A 23,112-nucleotide genomic window follows, 5' to 3' on the forward strand; every position below is an offset into this window, starting at 1 on the left:
TTCTAATATTACCGTGGCACCTTTGTTAACTGGGCAGCCTAGACAGTCAGTTCATGTTTCCTAGGTTGAACTGTAAGAGGTTGAGCATAGCAGATCTGCAGGAGCTCTCTGCTCCTTAGCGACGCCACCAGGGATTCAAGAAGATGATTTTTATAATTTTTTTTAAACTTAATCTAAAGCAGCTGGGTAAACATTTGTTTCTTATCCTAAATTTGTTTTGCAAGAGATTATGCTGTCATCGCTAGTGTGTTCTCTGGGGCCAAACATAATAACACTGTGATACAGCTTCATCACTACACTTTGAATGTTTTTGCACATCATATTAAAAATAATCAGTCCCTTTGACTGGACTAAAACCAAAGCACCACAATTTGCTCACGTTCCCCATTCAATCTTCTAACTAATTATTGAAGTGTAAGGTCATCTCCTGTTTCTAGAAACAAACAGTCATTAAAACACAACAATCACCTGCTGTGGACTATTAAATTTCCCCTTCAGGGGTTGCAGATGTTGTTTACCTGCACAGTGGTTCAGAGGAGGAGTCAGACACATGATACGATTTTCTACATAAAGCTTACAGACAGACCTACAATAGCAATTACAAGAACATTAATTTTTTTGTTTCACTTTATAAATTTTATAACACCAGTAAAGGTGAGCCTGATATTAGATTGATTATAATGCTCTTAGTGTCACCATAATGTCACAGTATGGTTGCATGATAATTTTATGTACAAATAATTTGGTTTATTTTATTTTCCACTGTAATTACCCAGGGTTCAGCACAACTACAACATAAACAAGCAATGCATATTTTATTATAGATAATGTAGGTTATTCATACAGGAGTTGCAAACTGCAATTTGGGTGTTAATTAAAAAAAATGACTGAAGTGGATCTCAAAAGATTACAAGCTCTATTTTCAAAGTTTAATCTTTAAGTAAACCCAACTAATCACTTTTTTTGGAACTAAACAAGATAATTAAACTAATAAATTCATAAAAAAGAACTTGACTGGTAGCAGGAAGAAGATGATAAAATTTTTTGACTATTATTATTATTTGGTGGCCCACTTTCATGAGCTAGTATAATAAATAATTTGACATTTGTACTGTGCTGCTTGTGAGCATATACAACTGACAATCCTACAACGTAGTTATACATTAATTTACAAACTCCATTCGATTATTCTGAATGTACTGCAGACTCTGAAATCACATATTTCAACATAGGACTGACGAGCACAGTAACCAACTGAGGCTATTGGTCAATCAGCGACGCAGCTTATTTCTTCCCAGAAGCCTTTGTAGCAGCTCGGCGGTGCTAACTGCTAAGCTCAAAATGCTACTTCATTAATCCGTCTGCCTGCAGCGGAAAGCAGAAACCCCATCGCTGCTGGGTTTTTTCACTCTGCTAGATTGCCGCTGTGTGTCGTTAACGGGTAAGCGTGGGTTTCTTATTATTTTTTATCTGCAATGAACCACGATCATACGGAAATGTTAGTTGAGGAGGTTTACATGGAAAGTGAGTTGTTAGCCAGAAAAATACCACCAGCTTCCGTTTGTCTAAATGTTAGCAAATTTGTACTTTATCGTTTGTAACTTTCGAGACGTCTGTGGGAGAGAAAACGGAGGCAATTGTTTATCAAAATGTAAATGTCATTTTGAAACTTTAAACTACCCCTGTTGGACTCGTGAATTTAATTTATTAGCCAGTGTAAATGCTATACTGGTATGTACAGGGAGCTAGCGCTAGCTTGTTTGGCTGTCACATCTATCGTTTATAGAAGTGACTTGTAAGTTTGACAGAGGCTGTTCCTTTCACCTACGCCTTCTGGAGAACTGGTTTGGCACGGATGTTGTCCAAATAAACGCTATTACTGTAGTTGGCTCAAGTTTTAAGCAACTAAGCTTGTCCCAAATGTTTGCTGAGAGATAGCAGAGTAAGATTAATTCATTTACAGAGGTGTCACCTCACGGTCAATAGTCCGAAGAATACCATTCAGGCGAACAGATGCCAGCTAAACAATATGCGTTATTCTTTGATAACAATGAACTCCTCTTAGTATTAGATCGACATTTTTATTTTGCTGCTTGAATACAGGCTGTAGCTCTCTGTTGCCTCAGTTTACACATTTGCATCAAAATCGTTCCTTTTGGATCCTTTTTGGTCCAGATGGTCTTAGAAAATATCATCTTCTTGTGGAACGAACGGCCATTTTTGCAGCCAGCCTTAACTAATGGCTGTGCCAAGTTATTATCTCAGTTCCCTGTGGTAATGCTAATGTGTTTCCAGCCTATGACGTTGGAAGATTATGATCATGGCTTTACACAAGGAGAAAATATTAAAAACCTAATAGAAGCAATAGAACATACTCTGTTTTGATGGGTTCTCTGATAAATGGGGCATGAAATGAGGAAAACGGGACTTTGCAATTTTGTTGAGTATTGTGTGACAATAGAAATTGTGTTTAGCCCATATTTTTCTCACGTCTTGCTTGCTTGTTCGTTGTCAAGATGTCACCACTGTTCTTCCAGAGCTTAGTAATCTTGGTCATTAAAATCTATAAACATAAAGGCAGTGAAAGTTCACCCTAGTGACCAAATATATTTCTGGCCAGCAGACTTTTAATGCTTGGCACTGTTAATTTAAAAGCCTATTGTTGGCCTATTACTATAGCCTACTGCTATAGTAATGTCATACTTGTTGGAATGGAAATGTGATGCAACATGTTGTGCAGATCTATTTACACATCTCCCTCAGAATTTTGAGTTTTCTAACTTTTTGTCATCTTGAAATGGTATGCAGAAAAAACCCTAAACACTAATATAGATTAACACTAGTATAGATTAATGACACACAGAGTGATGTTTATTTAAAACATTAATTTCTTTTACCTAGATGAATATGGTTTTCCCAAATTATTGATGACTGTGAAAACCTCACACTGGACCTGAAACAACCTAGTCTTTGTCCCTCAGGTGTGTCTGGTTCATAAGCCATGGAGAGCTTGTAAATGATCAAAGTCTTAAAAGAACTTTGTTTTACAATCCCGTTGAAGCTGTGATTAGTCCGTTGCTGAAACACGTTTTTTTATATTTTTTTTTCAAACGCATATTTTTCTTTTGCTCAACTTGCCATCAGTATGGTTGGCTACAGCACTGTGTAATTCAGTAACTTTAGCAATGCCTTTTTGTGGTTTGCCCTTATTCCTAAATGTTTGTGAAGTGTTTGCTTCTTTATGGTTGTGAAATTAAAATGTAAAAGAAACTGAACTGTGGATTTTATAAACTGAAGGCCACAACCACAGAAATGTCTAAAAATACATACATGAGAGAAAGGGAAAAAAAAAAAAAAAAAAAAACACTTTTTTTTTTTTTTATATTGGATGTGACTTTCACATTTTTAGGAAATTTAATTTTCAATAATATTCAAATTCTATAAAAATGCACTTATATTATACCTCTTTGCATTTTTTTCTCTCTCTGCAGCTGAAGAGGACCTTCAAATGTGACGTTGCCTCTGCACTTGTTATCCAAGGACAGACACTGATCGTGCTGCCAGAGTCAATATTCATCCACGATGCCACAGAGAGAAGGATAGCTGTTGTATCATTTCAATTCCTGGAGCTGCTTTGAAGTGAAGCTTGAGTTTAAAAAGGGGGGAAGAAAAAGCTGCTGTAACTTTTAGCCAAGTTTTTTTTTTCTTTTTTTTTTTTTCATTTGCACTACTAGTACTGCTGATCTGTGTGCAAACCATAGTGGCAGACGAAGCAAAAGGGCGTTGACTCTGACTGTGCGGGAGAATTAAAGTTTTCGGTGGGAGTGGGGACTGGACCAAGAGAGCAGGTGTACAGCAACAACAGTCATGCTACGGGGACACTAGTCTCACCATTTGTGCCCCTACTGTGTTGTGTTTTTTTTTTTTTCTTTTCCTCCTTTTCCTGCAATCTCATCGGTTTGGATGGTTGAGCACAAGGGCCACTTTGAAGGAGACCACCGGTGACTGTGGTTCTGGCCAGAGCTGACAACATTTTTGCCAGCAATTACTGCTTCAGAAGCTTCTTCACAGCCTCTACTGCAGTAGCCTCCTGTCGCTGTGATATTCGGTGTGGTGAGTGGAGGTTGCAGACATCACAGCTTCCACGCTGGCATAGATGCTTAGTTTCCATCATTACTTTTTGCACTGAATTTCAGTTCTCTTGTAGCTTTTGCCTTTGTTGTTGAAAACACTAGAACTAGTCAAGGTCATTTTAAAAAAATATATCTGAGTCTTGAGGAAACAAAGGACTGCTCCAGAGGAGGATGAAGCTGAGGAAACAGGTGACTGTGTGCGGAGGGGCCATATTCTGTGTGGCTGTGTTCTCTCTTTATTTGATGTTGGATCGAGTCCAACATGACCCTGCAAGGCGACAGAATGGAGGAAACTTTCCACGGGTAAGAATTCCTGCTGTAGCCTGGCTGCATATTTACTTTGACAACCTAATGAGAGCATTTATTTTTTGTTTTGTTTTACACAAATAGTTTAGTGTGCCAAGCCTGAATGAAATGTTTCAACACCTTTTAGGAATTATGTCTAATTATTCAGATTCATTTCAATTGTCCTGTAGAAACGAGGCTTAAATGGGTTGTAAAAAAGTTTTTATTTTTATTTTTTTTTATACAGACTCCTTAACTTTAAACGTACTGCAATAATAAATTACATTTACTTCATTTCTACTGTCAGACTATGGGTACTTTTAGATTAGGAGTGCTCGCTTTTTGGTTTATGATTATTTTCTCTTTAGAGCCAAATCTCAGTCCTCCAGAATCGGATAGAGCAGCTGGAGCAGCTCCTGGAGGAAAACCACCAAATAATCAGCCACATAAAGGACTCTGTGATGGAGCTCACAGACACAGGAGCTGTGTCTCCCAGCGGCCACCTGCCGTTCAGAAGTGCCAATGGGTCCTGGGTGCTACCGTTTGATGGTCGCCCAACTTTCCTTGCTGTAAAGCCTCAGGATTGCCAGTTTGCTGTTAGCCCCCGTGCTCAAACAGATGTACAGGTAAATAGTCCCCTCTTTAAAATAAGACGTCAAAATCAAAAATTTTTTTGAGTCAAGAGATTTTTCCCTGTTTTGCCATGTCAGGCAAGTTTTTAGTGAAGTACAAGAGTGTACCACTGAGGGGCCGCTGCTGTTAAGAAGCTCCATTTAAATATGAATGAATTTTTATAATTGTCAGTGCCTCCTTATCATTTTCAAACTCAGTTTATTTTGACTGTTGTCAATAATTGATAAATGTTTTGCTTTAGATGCTGGATGTGTACTCCCTTCTCAAGTTTGACAACCTTGACGGAGGTGTCTGGAAGCAGGGCTTTGACATCACTTATGAACCTGATGAGTGGGACAGTGAACCTCTGCAAGTCTTTGTGATTCCTCATTCTCACAATGATCCAGGTGAGTTGCACTTTTGAATGTTTTTGTAAGCAGAACTTGTCGACAAGGTGTAGAATGGTCTAATTCTTGCAGTGCAAGGCTGAAGGGGGAAAAATCCTGTGTTACAGAAAGATGTAAAATTCTGACGTATAACTATTATTGATCTTTGTAGAGTAACACAAGAACAGCAAGACATAGTTGGTATGTCTGCTCAGGTTGCTGGCCTGCAGCCGGTTACTTTACAGACATGTCACTCTTTGCTTGCCATTTCTAATTAAGGTTGTGAGTCGTGCTTCATTTTGTTTTCTTATTGTATTGATTTACTTGTAAATGGAAATATTTTCAATCAGACCAATCTTCAGCCTTCTTTCAGGAAGCTGACCAGCAGTGTGCAGCATTAGGTGGGGGAGGAGACGTTCTGATTTACTCTAAGCTCCATGCAACTTGAAAAAAAAAAAGTTGGACATCTTTTCTGATATTTCGTTAAACGACTTTACTTTATGGAAGGTATGAATTATATTTGCAATTTTCCTAGACATAGTATCGCAGCAAAAGTTGACATTAGGTCAGCCTTTAAAGAGACAAAATCTCAGGTCAAGTTTGTAGGGAGAAAGTCAAGTCAATTACTTTTGACCTTACCTGGATGGGCCAATAGAATTAGGGATTCATGAATAAATTTGATGCATTCCTCATTATTATTCTCGTCATAATGCTGACATGACTGACGGTTTGGCCCCAAACAATGAAATTAGGATGATATTGCTATTGGAAAACTGTAGCTTGTTAGAGCCATGATTGGCTGAGATTCTATTTAAGACTGACATTTCCATTATACTTGTTTACTCATCCATGATATCTGCTCACTAACTTGACAGTTATTGATGAGTTGACAGGCTGCAGAGACTTGAAAGTTGTCTGTTAAGAGTAGGAACAATATTTATTCATAAATGTAAAGTTTCCTTAGCTCCTTTGTGAAGCATTATTTGTACAGAATTTGTGGCACAAATATGTTTCCTGAATATTTTATACATAACACTTAAATTGGGCATTTAAAGTGCAAAAAAATAGCTTTTTTTTTATGAAGCGAGAAGGCTTTCTGAGTGGACCAGCTGCCTTTGAATAAAATATGAGTTTTATTTTTGGTGCTCTGCAGCACTTTTACATCCGAGTTGTTTGTTCACCTGTCCTTTGTTTTTGTTTCAATTGGCTTGATAATCATGGCAGAAGGATTGTTTCAGAGCGACAGATCAGTGTATGATGAGCCATCTGCGTGTCTCTTGGTCCTCCTGTGTTGCTAGGTTGGGTCAAGACTTTTGACAAGTACTTCACAGACCAGACGCAGCATATTTTAAACAACATGGTCGTGAAGCTGGCTGAGGATTCCCGGAGGAAGTTCATCTGGTCAGAGATTTCGTTCTTCGCCAAGTGGTGGGAGACTGCAGACGTCTACAAACAGGAGGCCATGCGCAAGTGAGTCACAGCTTTGTGAGTTTTGCCAATTATCTTCAGAATTAGTCGATGCAGACACTCGCAGCCCTCAGCACAGTTCCCTACTCAGAGGGTGGTATCTGCCGGCAGATTATGTCAGCTCTATTTATAGCTTGTTAAATGGTTAGTGGGACTCTCTCACATTAGGGCTGGATTATTCTCACCTCGCTCTCCTAATCCTTTCTTTTTAACAGACTGATCCTTGGAGGGCAGCTAGAGATTGTGACAGGAGGCTGGGTGATGACGGATGAAGCCAACGCTCATTACTTTGCTATGATAGATCAGCTCATTGAAGGGCATCAGTGGTTGGAGAGAAATCTGGGTAACACATTTTAGCACTTTCATTTAGATTTTCCAAGATTGATGCTGAAATCTTTAAGACGCTGCACTCTGAGAAGTTTTAGTAGTTCTGCCTTCACACGACTATAAAATATATCACCCCTCGCTGTGCTTGATAGTAAAATTTAGGCCTCGACATCCCACATTTCAGCTGATGTAGCGTCTTGCTCAGCGGGTGATGAAATGATTTCCACCACTTTAAGAGCATCTAGCTGTGGAGTGTGATTTCTTAAAAAAAAAAAAAATGCATTCCCTTCCTTATCCAAAGCATGGAACTAAAATATTTGCTTGCTGCTATAGGCATTACTCCTCAAAGCGGGTGGGCGGTGGACCCCTTCGGTCACAGTGCCACCATGCCCTATCTGCTGAAGAGGGCCAACGTGACCAGCATGTTGATCCAAAGGATCCACTACTCCATTAAAAAACACTTTTCTTCAACCAGAAGTCTGGAGTTTATGTGGCGACAAGCCTGGGGTGAGTGGATCAGTGCCAAAGATGTCTTAAGATTTTTAGTGCTCCTCTTCAAACTCATTTAAGAATGAACCAAAACACTTGCTGTAGTATATTAAACAGTGGCCTTTTTTTCTTTTTTTTTTTTTAAAGTGTATGCTGTAAAGACCTAAACAGAGCTGTTTCTTTCCCCTAATTTATCTGTTCCTACTGGAAATACCATCAGTAGAAGATGTTGTAAATGTGTTGTTGCCAGTACTTATGGGGATTCATTTAGCCATTTAATGTTCTTCTCCAGACAACACTTACGAACACTAAGCTCATAAATTTGTATGCAGTATTGCTGGAGGGAAAACTTGCTTTCTGTGTCAGCCATGTTTTTTTGGAATGTTGTTAATAGTGAAAGTAATGTGTTTCGCTAAAGTGTTCATACCCATTGAAGTTCTCCACATTTGTTGTTAACATTACAGCCTCAAGCTTGAATGTATTGCAGAGAAATTAAATGTGGTACATAAACACAATGTCATGGGAGGAAAAAGATGCATATTTTTTTTAACAATGGCAGTAGTTGTCCTGTCAGTAGTTTCTTCTACCTTAGTTGTGGATCACTACCTAAAACATTTTTTTTTTAAAACTTGAGTTTTGCACAAATTTGTTATTGCATTAAATAAAATAAAGTGCTACATTTTAAACTTGTGGTTTGCCTTCTGTTACTTTGTTGCTCTATCAGACACTGGCTCCAGCACAGACATCTTTTGCCACATGATGCCCTTCTACAGCTATGATGTGCCTCACACCTGCGGTCCTGATCCAAAGATCTGTTGCCAGTTTGACTTCAAGAGATTACCGGGAGGTCGGATCAACTGTCCTTGGAAAGTGCCGCCCAAATCCGTGGTGGAGGCCAATGTTGCAGAAAGGTGAGGATTTGCTTTGTTTACCTAGTAAAGAGTGTCATAAATTGCTGAGGGGTGTTGAGGACCGTGCAGTGACTGCCAGTGAGGCTTTTTAGAGAGCTGTAAATGAACATTGGATGGTAAAGTTGTTTACTGCAGTCCAGGATTGGTTGCTGTGTCTCCTCTTTATTTGAATACATTTTGTACTTTCTGCATGGTTTTGGTATTCACCTCCAGCAAGACCCAGAGGAGATTTGTCAGTGTAATGTTTTCTGTAATGGTCCTTTAATAAACTCTACTTGAACTCGTGCCAGTGACAACAGCCAAGGAGAAAGAATGAACTGCAGGAGGTGGACACTGAGTGCTTATCGCTCTGGAGCCATATTATCCAGCTCTCAGAGGATGCGCTTGTCCAGGACACGAAAACTCTGTTTTTATTTTCCTCTCTCATCATGCTCCTCTTTTTCTCATTCACAGAGCACAGTTGCTTCTGGATCAGTACCGTAAAAAGTCTAAACTCTACCGCAGCAAGGTGCTTCTGGTTCCATTAGGAGACGACTTCCGCTACGATAAGGCTCTGGAGTGGGATCAGCAGTACATCAATTACCAGAAGCTGTTTGATTACATGAACTCGCACCCTGAGCTGCACGTTCAGGTGAGGGAAGGCTTTATCAGGTGTCTCAAATTACCTCACCGAAGGTGGGCATTTTTTTTTTTTCACCTTTATACATGAAGTGTATTTCAGTGAACGACTGAATTATACAGCTGTACATTAACTCGCTGCCTGAACAAAGAAGTTGTCAGTACTTGATGCTTCAGATGAAAGCCCACACATTATAATGATGAAATACTTCTTCTTTTGTGTAGCTCTCTTAGAATAGGATTTTATTCTTGTCATGTTGCCTCCCTCCTCCAGGCTCAGTTTGGGACCCTCACAGACTACTTCAATGCCGTGTACAAAGCCTACGGAGTGTCTCAGGGATCCAGACCTGGTGACTTTCCTGTCCTCAGTGGGGATTTCTTTGCCTACGCAGACCGTGAGGACCACTACTGGACAGGCTATTACACCTCCAGACCCTTTTACAAAAGCTTGGACCGTGTGATTGAGTCACATCTGAGGTGAGGGAGGTTTTATGTTCCTTAACAATAATTAAAAGGTTAGGGAAAAAGTGATGCAGTGTTATATTAGGCATTTCCCAGATGGATGTTGAATATCCATTTTCCCCCCAGACTTTATCTCTTATCCCATTGTCTAAATAAAGGTTGTAGCTGTCCATCCGTTTAACCAGCAGTTCATCCTTCCACATCCCTGTCTGCTCAGCTTTCTATTCTTCTTGCCTTCTGAACATCTGTTTATCATCCATTTGTCTATTGTCTCTTTCTGTCTCGTTTGTCCACCATCTGTCCCCTCCATCTGTTCACCCATACACATTCCGTCCAATTCATCCCTTTTTTTTATGTCCATCCATCTGTCCATCATCCATCCTTTTCATCTTTTCATCCCTCTGTTCGACCACCCTCTCTCTGCAGTCCCTCTGACCACTGTGGAAAAAAACTTACTTCATAAAATTTTTGCATTTGGACTTAAAAAAAAAAAAAAGACTGAAAAAGCTGGAAATGTGTGTAATTACTGTATTGCTATGAAAAAAAGTTTATGAACTGTGTAACTGGTCTTGAATTTCCTACTTTTAGTTTAGACTATACTTCTTTCATCAAACGGTTGCTAAAAATATTCCACTAAACTGTAAGTGGTGTTGGCGTGACCCACTTATGTCAATTTGACTGAAGCCCAACAAAGATGAATCTTTTTCTGTTGCTTTTTTAGAGGGGCAGAGATTCTCTACAGCCTGGCAGTAGCAAACGCTCGGCATGCTGGGATGGAGGGTCGCTACCCAGTGACTGACTACGCCCTGCTGGTAGATGCAAGGCGGTCAGTCGGCCTCTTCCAGCATCACGATGCGATCACTGGCACCGCTAAGGAGAATGTTGTCATTGACTACGGTACCAAGTAAGATCATAAGGGGTAGAAGAAGATATATGTACATATTTTTTGCCCTGGTTAATATTAAAACTCGTCTTCTATTTAATTATATTTCCCATCTCCCTCCCCTCCCCCTAGATTGCTACGTGCACTCATCGGCCTGAAGAGAGTAATTATCAATGCCGCTCATTTCCTGGTGATGAAGAACAAAGAGTTTTATCGTTTTTACCAGACGGAGCCCTTCCTGGAGACGGTCAGAGGAAACATGGACTGACATATCATATCAGAACCATGCATACACTGAATGCCTTATATTTCACTTCTTTAGGATGACAGACGTGCGACTCAGGACTCTCTGCCTCAGCGCACCTTAATTGAGCTGGACCCAGCTGGACCAAGGTAAAACGTGCGTCCCTCACATCTGTTTGTTTTGTTCCTTCCATCCTTCACGTTTGATCATGTTTTAATTGCTCTCTACCAGATACCTGGTTCTGTTCAACCCCATTGAGCAGGAGCGTCTCTGCGCCGTCACCGTGCTGGTGAACACGGTCAGGGTGCGGGTGCTTACCGAAGACGGACAGACTCTCCCTGTACAGCTGAGCGCTCAGTGGAGCTCTGCTACTCAAATGAGTGCCGAGGTATTCGAGGTAAGATGAATAATTTATTGACTGGTCTGAAAAGTGATGGGGGGGGGGAAAAAACTTTAAAGAGCAAAAGTTTATGAGAATTAATCCATATTGACAATAAAATATTGAACATGAAGTTGTAATTTTCACATTTTCTTGTGCTGACCATAACTTTTGAGAACAGCTGGCTCTTTGACCTTGTCTGTCTGTCTCATCTTCTCCCAGTTTTTGTGAAGGATCTTAGAGAATGGAGACAGTTTAACTAAACAAGACCTGTCATTTATCCCTGCAAATTGATGCCTTTTGTTCTCCACTTTAGTTAATTGACATTTTGAACGAGCCGTGCTCAGCTGAGCTCTTACCATCGTTTCCTGGTAAACAGGAGTGAAACAACTTTCAGAGCAAGATTTATTAACGCCACCCGGGAATATTAAAAAGATTGACTTTGAGTTGTGAGTGTAGCAAAAAGCAACATATCAACCTAATTAAACTCTGACAGTGTGTGGTTAAATAGACTGGAGGAAGATAAGAGACTGTCATCTTGTGTTATTATGATGCTGATTGTCAGTGTGTGTATCTTTTTAAATGAATTGGACTGTTCAAAAATTTACCTCCAGAGTATTAAACAGGAATCTTTTGATTGGCTGAGCCTGCCTGGTTTAGCTCCAGGTACTTTTAATCTGACCAACAAACGGCTCTAGTAAAATTTAGCAAACTAGATGTTTGTAAAGGTAGGACTAAAAAGAAATTAGAGAAGAAAAAATGTTTTCATTGCATTTAAGGTTCTCAGTTCTGCTTCAGTTTAGTTTTCAGTATGTTGTTTTTTTTTGTTTTTTTTTTCAGTAGTTTTTAAAAAAGCTTCTGCTGCAGCGTAAAGCCCAAACTGAGCACTTTCTAGATTGATTTATGTGCATGTCATAATGCACTGAATCTACTTTTTTTTTTTTTTTTTAGTTTTACAAGCAGAATAAAGGTTTCAGATCATAAACTGTGCTTTAGGGAACTCCAACCATGAATCGGTTGAAAAACACCAAAGCAGCATTTTTTAAATTTTATTTCTTTTAAATGACCTTCAGGTGTGAAAATCCCCATAATTAGCGCCTCATGGTTGATACTTGACATCCGGATTAATAAAGACAAATGAAGCCAGGAATGTTTGTCTCCAATATGGCTGGATATTAAAACTTTAACTTGTCTTCAATCTGTCCAGGCAACATTCATGGTCCGCCTGCCTGCCCTCGGTTTGGCTGTTTTTCATCTTTACGACTCGGCCGATTCACCCATGACGATTCGCTCAGACACTCTGCTCAGGCTGTCGGGGCACAGCGTCTCTGCTCGGGCTCTGGACCCTCTTCCTGTCCGCTCTCAGCCGGCTGACCCTCAGACCTTTTACATCAGCACACAGAGTCTGACTCTTGGTTTCTCTGGAACCACCGGCCTGCTGGAGGTTTGTGTTTTTTCCTGCTTCTGTTGACTTTAAATCTGTTAAAGATTTACTACCATAACTTCTGGACAATGAGCAGGTGCTTTTTTTTTTTTTTTTTTTTAATTCTTTTTTTTTTTATATACACACACTTTGAATACTGTGATGCTGTTAATATTCAGCTTTTTACTAAAGCGATTCAAAGGCGATACTGCTGCATGAACTAGGTGAAGTGACAAGATTTGCTGAATTTTTATTCTTTTTTTGCAAGCATTTTGATGACATATAACAGTTTAAAAGTCTGTTTACTCAGTTTTAGTTGGCTTCAATGCTCAGTTGCATGGAAAAAGCATCAGCTGGCAAATAAAATGTTTGTTTAGGACTTAGATGCACCCGCCTTAACAGTCACACACAGATGTATGTACATGATGTTTTGACCATTTAAATTTTTTGTTAGCAATTTTGTTACTAAATGAGGGAGGGGGAGTGAAATAATTTATAACACATTTTTAAATAAGCTCAAAGGCAAAAACTCAAGGCGTGTACAACAAAGACACCAGCAGCTTATAGATAAGGTTGACCTCTAGATGTATTTTTTTGTTTTGTCTTTTTATTTTTCAATCTTTCTTCATTTTTGCTTTGCCTCATTTGTGTTGTTTTTCGTCTGCAGAGTGTCAAGCGTAAGGATGATCCACAAGAGGTTAAGATTCAAATGCAGTTCATGACCTACGGCACGCGTCCTTCGAAAGACAAAAGCGGCGCTTACCTCTTCCTGCCGGATGGAAAACCAAAGGTATACTTGTGGTTGTATCTCACGTGTTAACTTGCCTCTCGAAAGGCTTTGATGGAGCCTCCCATGGATATCATCTCATTTTATCCTGCTGGGTAGCTCAGGGCAGGAATGCAAGCAGACTGGATTTGAGAAACAAACCATACAGGCTCAGCTCTGCACTATTTGATTGCCTGTCGTGTCTCATTTTTAGCACATCTTGTCTGACTGCTCTTTGTTTCCAGCCCTACAACCAGAAAGAACCTCCTGCGGTGCGTGTTGTCGAAGGGCCTCTTTTCTCTGAAGTGGTGGCACAATACCAGCACTTTCAGCAGACTGTTCGCATACACAACGTGCCAGGTAATGAACACAGAGATCGACTTAATAGATACAGCTCAGATTATTCTATTACGTTTTGTTGGCTCATTTTACACCATCTGGTGCAAAGTGAGCCAGAATGTAGAGTGAAATACCAGTTGTATTGTCTTCTGCCAGCTAACTGTTGGCAGTAATTTTTATTATTTGAGAAGTTTTTATATGGGTACATATTAGCAAGCTAGAATTTTTTAAAACATTTTAAAATTCAGTTCAAAAGTGAAGCTTGTATATAAATGTATTAAGGGATGATGCGTTACAACTAATAAAAAAAACTATTTAAAAAAAAAAAATAAAATTAGATTACAACAGAAAACCCGTTAAAATGTTTAGCAGTGCAGGTCATATTCCCAAACTTTGCTTCCCAATCGTTTTAAAGTTGTAGCTTTTGTGCTGTGACACGTTTTCCTTCCTCTCAACTTTGCAACTTGCTCAGAACCCTCTGAATAGCTTGCTAATGTGACATCTTATTATATATGAAGTGAGTTTTTGTTATTTTTGTAATTAATCTGAGTTTGACCTTTTTTTATTATTATTATTAAATTGCTGACATTTACTTTTCAATACATTTTTTATTTTTTTTTATTAATTAATTTATTTAAAAAAAATTCTTTTTATTGACTGGTGTAAGAGGAAATCCAGATCTCATGTGTGTGTTTTACTCCTGGTACTAGTTTAGTTCTGCATTGTGATGCTGTTTGCAGGGGTGGATGGTTTATCTGTAGACATCACTATATTAGTGGATATCCGGGATCAGACCAATAAGGAGCTGTCAATGCGGCTGGTCACCAACATCCAAAATGGAGACGTCTTCTACACAGACCTCAACGGTTACCAGGTCAGTTGCATTCTGCGGTTAGAAACAGAAAGACAAAACAAAGCGACTTACTTGACAAAGCTCAGGAGCACAACATGCTCTGAATTATTTTTTTTATAGATCCAGCCCCGTCGATTCTACCAAAAGCTTCCTTTGCAAGGCAACTTTTACCCAATGTCCAGCCAGGCGTACATCCAGGACAGTCATCACCGCCTCACGCTGCACGCGGCTCAGGCTTTGGGCGTCTCCAGTCTGGACAGCGGTCTGTCACATTTATAGCCGTTTAATGTTTCTCATTTCAAGATTAAATGGAAGTCTCAAAAAAATGCACTATTTGTCTGTTTACATCTCTCAGCTTTCCTTCTTATCTCCCTCCAAAGAGTTACTCAAAGAGAAAAAGCAACTTGTACTGTGATACTGTAAACTGAGTGGGTTTTTAAACGATGGAGCATTCAAATAGTTTGCGCTTATCGACTGATGCCTCTGAGTTCATCATAGGGACTTGGCTGTAAAGCTGCTGCCTTCGTTTGCCCTCTCCTCAGGTCAGCTGGAAGTGATTATGGACCGGCGGCTGATGCAGGATGATAATCGAGGGCTGGGTCAGGGTCTCAAAGACAACAAGAAGACAGCGAATCGTTTCCGCTTGCTACTGGAGAGAAGATCAGTTGATAACAAAGTCAGTATTACAATTTTTGTGCTACACAAATTCTGTTAAAATTCCAGTTAATCACATCCGTATCAGGTTGAATGAGTTTCTTCAAGGTGTTTTAATCCACCGCAGATTTACTCTGCATTCTTTTACCGAACAAACCTTTCTCCATTCTTTTAGTCCCACCCCCACTACTCGTTACCTCTCCATCTGTCTTTGTTTTTTTTTTTGTTTTTTTTTGCAATCCTCTTCACTTGCTAATTTTGTTTTCCCTCTCTGCTTTTTTCTTTTTCCACTCCATTACCCTCAGCATGATGGCTTCCTTGCCAAACTCTCATCTTTGTTGCGCTATTTCTTCTCTCAAATCCCGAGCGGCGGCGTTCGCGAGGTAACGTTGCCAAGGCAACAGCGAGGATGCTTGTAAACGTGGATCGTAGTCGTAGCTCCAGCTGAAGCTCTTTGCCTCCTTCCGCCTCGTAGCTGTAGTTAAACTTCATTATGACAGAGCGGCTGAGAGAAAGTAATGAGGTGATTTGCGATGTAAATGTATTCAAATTAGCTGAGGACGGAGGACTTTGGTTGTAGTTCTATCCTCCTGCTGCTGATGTTGCAGTACATCACATCCTGAAACACCTCAATGCTCTTCAATTCCAAATTTGACATCATGAAGGTGTGATTTGTGCTGCGTGTGTCAGGACTAGAATTAGAACCGTTCCTCCTCCTCCGACAGTGATTGCATCTTGTTCCTCATGTAATGGCACAGGCTAATCTCTAGAGGCGAGTCATCAGCGTCGTAATGATCACACTTGTCATTTAAATCTTCCCGCGTCCTCCAGATGATGGACAGCGCAACGACGAGCTTCCCGTCTATGGTCAGCCACGCCACCAGCTCCCTGCTCAACCACGATGTCCTGGCGTTGCCTGTTCTACCGAAAAGACGCGGCATCCCTCCTCTTCAGACGTTCGCCCCGCTCAAGTCTGTCATTCCCTGCGACGTCCACCTGCTCAACCTTCGCAGCATCCAGACGCAGGTCAGGTGGAAGACGTGGTCGAGTCTTTTGGCTTCAAATGGTCTGTGCAGTTTTTTTTTTTTGTAAAAATGTTTCTGCATTTATGTGAGCAGAAGGATCCAGAGTCTCCATCTCCCTACACCGCCTTGCTCTTACACCGCCTGGCTACGGACTGTGGGTTTGAGGGTCAAAACCTCGGCTTCAACTGCAGCACGACGCAGGGACGGGTAACTGTTTTAATGCAAACTTGTTAAACCTCAACTAAAGTGTTAGAGTTGACTCATCTGGTAGTTTTTGTCCCACATCAAGGAAACAGTTCAAAGGTCTATTCATCTGGTCCAGCTTTTATGATGAGTTTTCATTTAATGTATAAACTAGAGTTTCACTAAAAGCTGCTTGCTTGCTGCAAAATTGAGTTGTTTCTCTACAATTTGCTGACAAGACATTTAACCAAATATTTGTAGGGGTGTGTGTATCTATTTGAGCTGATAAATATATACTGCTTGAATTTAAGAAAATTTACAATATATTCAAACTTGTGCTTGTAGATCTTGTTTTTTTTTTTTTAAATTGATCAGACATTTTGTGTTAAATTATTCCAACCTAAAATAAAAATAAGGGTCAGATAAATGAAAATGACCACATGACATCGGATCAGAGCGGCCACTGAGAAAAGTTCCATTTATGAATAATTCCTCTCATTTTAGATGGGAACTGGATTTCAGATTATAGCCAATTTGTTATACAGTTATTACATGTTTGTCCATCCTTTTAAAAGGGACGTTTTTATCAATATTTATTTTTGCTTCCCCCCGAAAAAAATGTTGCCGCTCTAGCGGACCTCCCAGCTTTTTAATGGCTGTTCAGATGCATTTTGTCAACCCACATATTTCTATTTTAATGACCTAAATGTATGAAAGCTTTTACTGAAGTGCTTGAATGCTGCTACTCTGACACATCACTTTGGGTTTTATCACTTCAAACAATTTAGTTTCTGCTTCAGACACATGAGCAGAGAGGGGGAGAGTTTGGATCCAGATATTTCTGCTGATACTGTAATCAACTCTCCACCACGAGCTAATTTAACCAACAAGGGGATGTTGCCTCTTCCATACACAAATTCTGACCTGATCTGCTTTTGTTCTCTCTGCAGCTTAGTGTGTCCGATCTTTTCAAGAATGTGGACCTGCAGCTGCTGCAGCCCATGTCCCTGACCCTGATGCATTCCAGCAGGCCTTTGGCCAACGACTCCATCATCACTCTGGAGCCCATGGAGATCTCTACCTTCAAGCTCAAGCTGCGCTAAGAGCCGCAAACGCACGTAGGAGTAGCGACATCAAGAACCAGGGTCTGGGTTTCCCTGCATTGTTGAGCTGAACTCGGGAGAAACAGGGTCCGCTGCAGTGGGGCTGGCTGAACTGCAGGGGGCAGACATCATCAGCAGCTGCTGCTGTAGCTCTGAGGAGACGCAGCAGAACTTGAGGTGAATTTGAAGCCGTTCCATATCTGGGAAAGACTGCGAGTATTTCTCATCAGTCAAAGCTGAGTCTGCAATCAGATATGAAAACACTTTCTTTTCTGCTTTGTAAGTTTTTTCTTTTTTTTTTTCTTTTTTCTATCTTCTCACGGACTCAACTACTGAATGTAAATATCCCAAATGACTGGAGGGGGCCGGGAATGGTGACACATCGGAGTGCAATTTTCAGAGCTTTATTTGGTGTCTGGGTTTATGATTTCTTTTCTTTTTTTCTTTTTTCTTTTTTTTCAAATCTGGGAGAAAATTGATCACCAACATATCATTTATTTTGTACCAATCAGTCTAATGTAGTTTTATTTTGCAGGAAACAGAATGTGTGGTCCTTGTTGTTAAGGCTTGAGCTGCGAATCCTAAGCTGTGTTTCCATGAGTGCCCACTGTTCTCATCAATCGCAGAGGACGACTCCTCCCCTCCCCGCCGCTCCTCACTTTGTGCTTGTAGATAGTCCACGGATTCCCTCTCCCTCTTCGCAGATGAGAAAAGTGTGCGGGGTTCCTGCCTGTGTCTATCATTCTCCCGCTTGTAGCAAACCATATGCAGTAGATTAGGCAAAAGACTATACCTCATGTATACCAAACAGCAGATATATTGGTATTTATGTCTGAGCATATTAATGTGAATTCTTGAGGTTGATTGTTTTTTGGGATTGGGGGTACACTCTATCAGGGACCAGTCAATACTTTGGGTGTCATTTATTAATATCAATTTGCGTCAGAGGGCCATATTGCAAAAATGAAGTTCGCATCACCTCATTCCAGAAATGAAAATGACACAAAAAACAAAAAAAAACCTCCTGCTTCTTGTGGTACAGGGAGGTTTTTGTCCTCCTTTTGGATCATATAGTAAGAAAAAGGAACGAGCCTTCAGTCTGTTGGGGCTTTGACTGTGACTGCGATCAGATACCGCTTTGTTTGGACAAATATCACTAGTTTATATGGGAAATCACTCTTTCTAAACGTCTCTATATCTGAGCTGGATGCTTTTTATTTTTGATGCTTAAAGCATTAAAATAAATCAAATTCCAATCTTACAACAAATGTAATTTTCCTTCCTGATGAGTCGCAGCTCAGATGCCCCAATGCGACCATAAAACCGTGTCTACACTTCTTTATGTAACATGCATATTTCATCATTTTTTTTTTCTTTTTTTTTTTTAAATCAGATTTCTTGACCAAGATCACAATGTGTCAGTATGTCATAAGGATATTGAACACAGTAAAAGTCTGTATGAAAACATTGTTTTTTCTTATGTTTTAAACCACTGTTCTTCATCTGCTCCATAACAGATCGAAATAGTTCTTTAATAGTTGATGCAAAGTTTCTGCTGGGTTCATAGTCATGTTGTCTAGGCTTCTTTTTTTTTTTTTCTCTCAAACTCTTTAAGAAGCCCAAATTTTCCATGATGGGATATTACCTTTTTAATTGGTTAAAACAAAATCTGTATTTGTACAACTTTGTTAAACCCTGGAATTTAAAAAAAAGGGATTGCCTGATTTTTTATTTTTTATTTTTCTTCAGGCGATGACGGATGACAAATCTGTCGTTTGGCTTCATAGCCAGTCACAGTAGGCTATCAAGCTTACTGTGACTGAAGGTGTTGAAGTCAGGTAACCTATAAATGGAAAAGCACTGAGCTCACGCGGCAGAACTAAAAAAACAGGCAAGTTAAATACCTGTACCCACTCGGTTAGGGAGGGTGAATATGAGCCATTTGGTATGCAATGTGTTAAACTGAGTGTTGCAGTTTAAGTCTAAAATATTATTTATATTGGTCCTTTAAAAAAAAATTACTGAAACCCATATTTTGGTTGACTGACCTTGATAAGTAGAGTGAAGCCTCATTCAGGGATTCTTGACTTGGGGAGGAGTATGAAGAGTATGAATTTTTTTTTTTTTTACGAAGTCTTAACAGCGGCCTCAGCTCTGCGGTGTTCTTTACCCCCAGGCTGACTGCAGGCGCTCCGTCTGTCTGCCATTTACAGCTGCACAGGAGGATCGTCTCGTTCTAAGACTGAGGCGATCATCTCTGTCGCTCTCTGAACTGTGCCGCCGTGTCACCTTCCTTCGCCTCGTCATTTCCCACAGTGGATCTGCAGCTTCAGCCCCGACCTTCAGCTGTCTGGCCTGCGAGAGGTCAACGATGTGGCATCTCACCTATTTCCCTCTGCTGCTGCGAACATCTGTCAAACCAGCTGTTGCCACACCTTCAGTTGTGTGATTTATTTATTTATTTTTTCCTGCTGACTTACTTTCAAATACATCTATTGCGGGGCTCCTTTTTTTGCTCAAGGAGAAATATGAGAAGGCAGACAGATTTTCACTTGATTCGAAATACTGAAGAGTTTTGAGAAAAACTGAAGATTGACGTTTTTCCCCAAAGATGTTTTGAAAGCACTTGAGCAGTTTAGTTTCCATTTTGCTTCATACAGGTGCCTTCACACTGATGGATAGTTGAGTGGGTGAGTCTGCAGAGCAACCAGAGTAAGTACAAAGTGTTTGATTTTGATGAAAAAACTGGGTGTCAAAATTTAGGTTTGCTTTTATCTTTGAATATGGAAGTTGACGATTCAGTGATGATCCAGCTCTCATTTCTGTCTTTGAGAGCTAGCTACATGCTAAATATGGTGGCAATACAAATCCTACTCCTACCAAAGGGGCCCTGTCCAGTACATACACTGCCCACTTCTTAGGCTAATTCTTTATATAAATATTTTATTGTTCAGTTATGTGGTAACTCCAAAACTCAATTTTGGACGTCCATTACCTGGAAGTTATTATCAAAAATACACTTTCTGTACAGCTGTACTCTGTGATTGTGACCTATTGAAATACAGCTGCATTTAATTAATTTTTGATCACTAGGGGGCAACATTAAGTCAGGTTGAGAAGTTCAGTCCATTTCTTAGAGAACCCGAGTGTCCAGCGGCTTCAGCTTTCCTTACTTGGACTGTCTACCTGCAGGTAACTGAGCGTTCAGGTTTCACGTCAGACGTTCTGCCTAGTTTAACACTCTTTGAGTGAAACTGTTTAAAGAATGGATTACAGAAATAAAAGTACAGCATAAAACGAAATGTCAGTTCATGCTTTGTAAAAGTGGGTGAGACCGACGGGCAGGAGAAACAACGAGTCAGCGGGTATTTGGAGCTGGTGGCACCACCGAAGAAGCCTGCAGACGGTGACGTTGCAGTTTCCTCGACTGCTTCGGGTTCAGCATGAACAGACGACGCGTAATGACCCTGAAACGATGCGCGATTGAACTTAATGTGAAGTCAACTAATGGGCTTCTGATTTGTTCTCACTGTACTAATTAACGTAGTACTTCTTGTTGCCAAACAATCCTTTACAGTACATTATTGTTGATTATTACAGTCTGACTCACTACAGAGCCTGCAGACACTGTTAATGATCGTGTCAATGAGGAGGTGAAATGCCTCCAAGCAGAATTTAAAGCGCGAAGCTCGGGCCCTTTGTGAAATGTGCGGAGAGTTTTCCCAGCAGATCTAATTACAGAGAAGAAAATAAATACACTTTTTACCTCTGCATTCAGTTAGCTGCATCTTTCCAGACGAGGAAGCTGCAGCAAACAAATAAAGGTGTGTGTGAGTGTTCTTTTTTCTTGCAGGCACATAGACCTGAAGTTTATTCTAAAATAACTTGCCGTGGTCATCCGTTTATGAATTCGTTTATTTTTACCTGCAATATCTTTTTAAAACATCCTTGACATTTTTGTAGGAAAAGGTTTTGTATGTCAGTCCAATTTACGTCAAAATAATTTTAAAAAAGCCTAATTGTAACAAAATATTTTAATGGAACATGTTTAATTTAGGACATTTCCATTTTATCATTAGCTGGGATTCAGAGGTACTTCAAGAAGCATTCTGCATACACTAACAACACTGTTAGAATATATATATTTTTTTAATTTACCATTTTTCTTTCTTTAGTCTGTAAGATTTTTGCTTAAAAAAATTAGTCACCTTCATCAACTGCTTGGGCCATGAAGCCAAAATTGTACCGTCCTCAAAATACAAAAGTAGCCCAGTTGCCACATGAGAGCAAGAAGACAATCAGCTGCTGATGTTATCTCTGCTTAGCTTTTTAGCTTTGACTACTTGGTGGATAAGCTTCCCATTCCTGTTGGCAGTATGACACCTAAGAGGACTATTAATAAAATCCATAGAGTTTTTAAAACTCACTTTAAAAAACCCCTGAACTATCCCTTTAATCTTATTCTGAAACAAGATGCAGTTTGCATTTTGGTGTGTTTAAGGAACTTTGTGCTGTTGAAATACCTGTTTCAATATAATGACCTCCAAATATTTTTGAGGTATTTAAACAGATACGTGATCCTTGGTTTGTGACAAACAAGCTCACACAGTATTAAGAAACACTCCCACACCATGATGCCTATCCACCATGATTGGACAATCCCCCAACTTAAGAGTTGAAGGATTGTCTAATATAGGCCTAAAAACTTTCTTTGATCAGTCCACAAATTGTTGCACCATTTCAATTTACCTTAAAAATGATTCTTCTTTTTACTTCTCCAGCCCATGTTTTTCTTTTTTAATAACATAACTTCTTGGATGTGTTGTGCTGACATCTTTGCTTCACATTGGCATCTTTTAATAATTAGATTACATAAAGGTGACTGTAGAGCTTCTTTGATCACTATGGATTGATTATTATTGGTTATTTTCCTAATCTTTAATCCATTTCAATGGCAGCGTTTCATTTTCTTCAACATATTTCAGGTTTTAGTTTGCATTTAAATATACTGTATTATTAGCTTACCCCATACAGTCAACTTACAGTTCTGATGAACATCAATTTAAAAAAAAAGCCAGCTTTAAAATAATTACACGAAATCAATTTAAATTTTGACACGCATGCGTGTCAGGTGTTTGGTTTGTTGATTCTTCTACAAAACCTACTTTTAAATCAATTACCATGTAGAGATATAATTTATAACATAAGCGATGATCGATCTGGTCAGTGTTGTTGAAATGCTGTTATTTGAACACCTCTGTAGATATTGACTTAATTTAAACCAAGAAATTCCTCCCTGTTTGGAGCTGAAGAGAGCTGAAGTTTCTCGAAGGCGTTCTGGCAGCGCGGCTCACTGCAGCTGCATACACGCCACAGACAGAATGCTGGCACCCTGATAAAGCCTGACGCTCCGAGTGAAGGAAACACATTTGCAACAGTGGCGTACGGCAATAAAGAAGTGATGAACCATCTGCTCTCTTGTGTGGCGTTTGGCGCATCCAGGGAAGAATTTCAGCTGCCGGAAACCCTTAAAGTTTTAAAAGCTGCCAGTAAAAACAAACTCAGTCACA

General features: G+C 39.8%; 1 protein-coding gene across 2 annotated transcripts; it reads left to right on the forward strand.

Moving 5' to 3' along the window:
• Positions 1-1,287: 1,287 nt before the first annotated feature.
• man2a2 (mannosidase, alpha, class 2A, member 2) lies at positions 1,288-19,010 on the forward strand. 2 transcript variants are annotated; one of them, XR_006371348.1, is made up of 24 exons: positions 1,288-1,441; positions 3,492-4,436; positions 4,787-5,044; positions 5,293-5,437; positions 6,715-6,886; positions 7,099-7,226; positions 7,544-7,717; positions 8,424-8,610; positions 9,064-9,241; positions 9,503-9,705; positions 10,412-10,594; positions 10,706-10,820; positions 10,896-10,966; positions 11,049-11,214; positions 12,404-12,640; positions 13,287-13,409; positions 13,631-13,745; positions 14,465-14,598; positions 14,698-14,839; positions 15,120-15,253; positions 16,063-16,257; positions 16,350-16,463; positions 17,390-17,719; positions 18,078-19,010. XR_006371348.1 is itself a non-coding variant. In XM_044125010.1 (23 exons), exons 2-23 carry the CDS (start codon positions 4,305-4,307, stop codon positions 17,540-17,542), a joined length of 3,459 nt encoding a protein of 1,152 aa, XP_043980945.1. In that variant the 5' UTR covers positions 1,288-1,441; positions 3,492-4,304; the 3' UTR covers positions 17,543-19,010. The 2 variants fall into 2 exon arrangements, 1 of the variants encoding a protein (XP_043980945.1); XM_044125010.1 differs by having other exon boundaries at positions 17,390-19,010.
• The last annotated feature ends 4,102 nt before the right edge of the window (positions 19,011-23,112 follow it).

The sequence above is a fragment of the Gambusia affinis genome, linkage group LG08 (genome assembly GCF_019740435.1).
Source record: "Gambusia affinis linkage group LG08, SWU_Gaff_1.0, whole genome shotgun sequence".
In the NCBI taxonomy this organism is placed as follows: domain Eukaryota; kingdom Metazoa; phylum Chordata; class Actinopteri; order Cyprinodontiformes; family Poeciliidae; genus Gambusia; species Gambusia affinis.

Bases quoted from the DNA above. Each gene is read 5' to 3' on its own strand.
- man2a2 (XM_044125010.1), top strand. From the start codon at position 4,305: ATGAAGCTGAGGAAACAGGTGACTGTGTGCGGAGGGGCCATATTCTGT. The intron at 10,821-10,895 runs GTCAGAGGAAAC...TCACTTCTTTAG, and splicing joins CGGAGCCCTTCCTGGAGACG to GATGACAGACGTGCGACTCA. The intron at 10,967-11,048 runs GTAAAACGTGCG...GCTCTCTACCAG, and splicing joins CTGGACCCAGCTGGACCAAG to ATACCTGGTTCTGTTCAACC.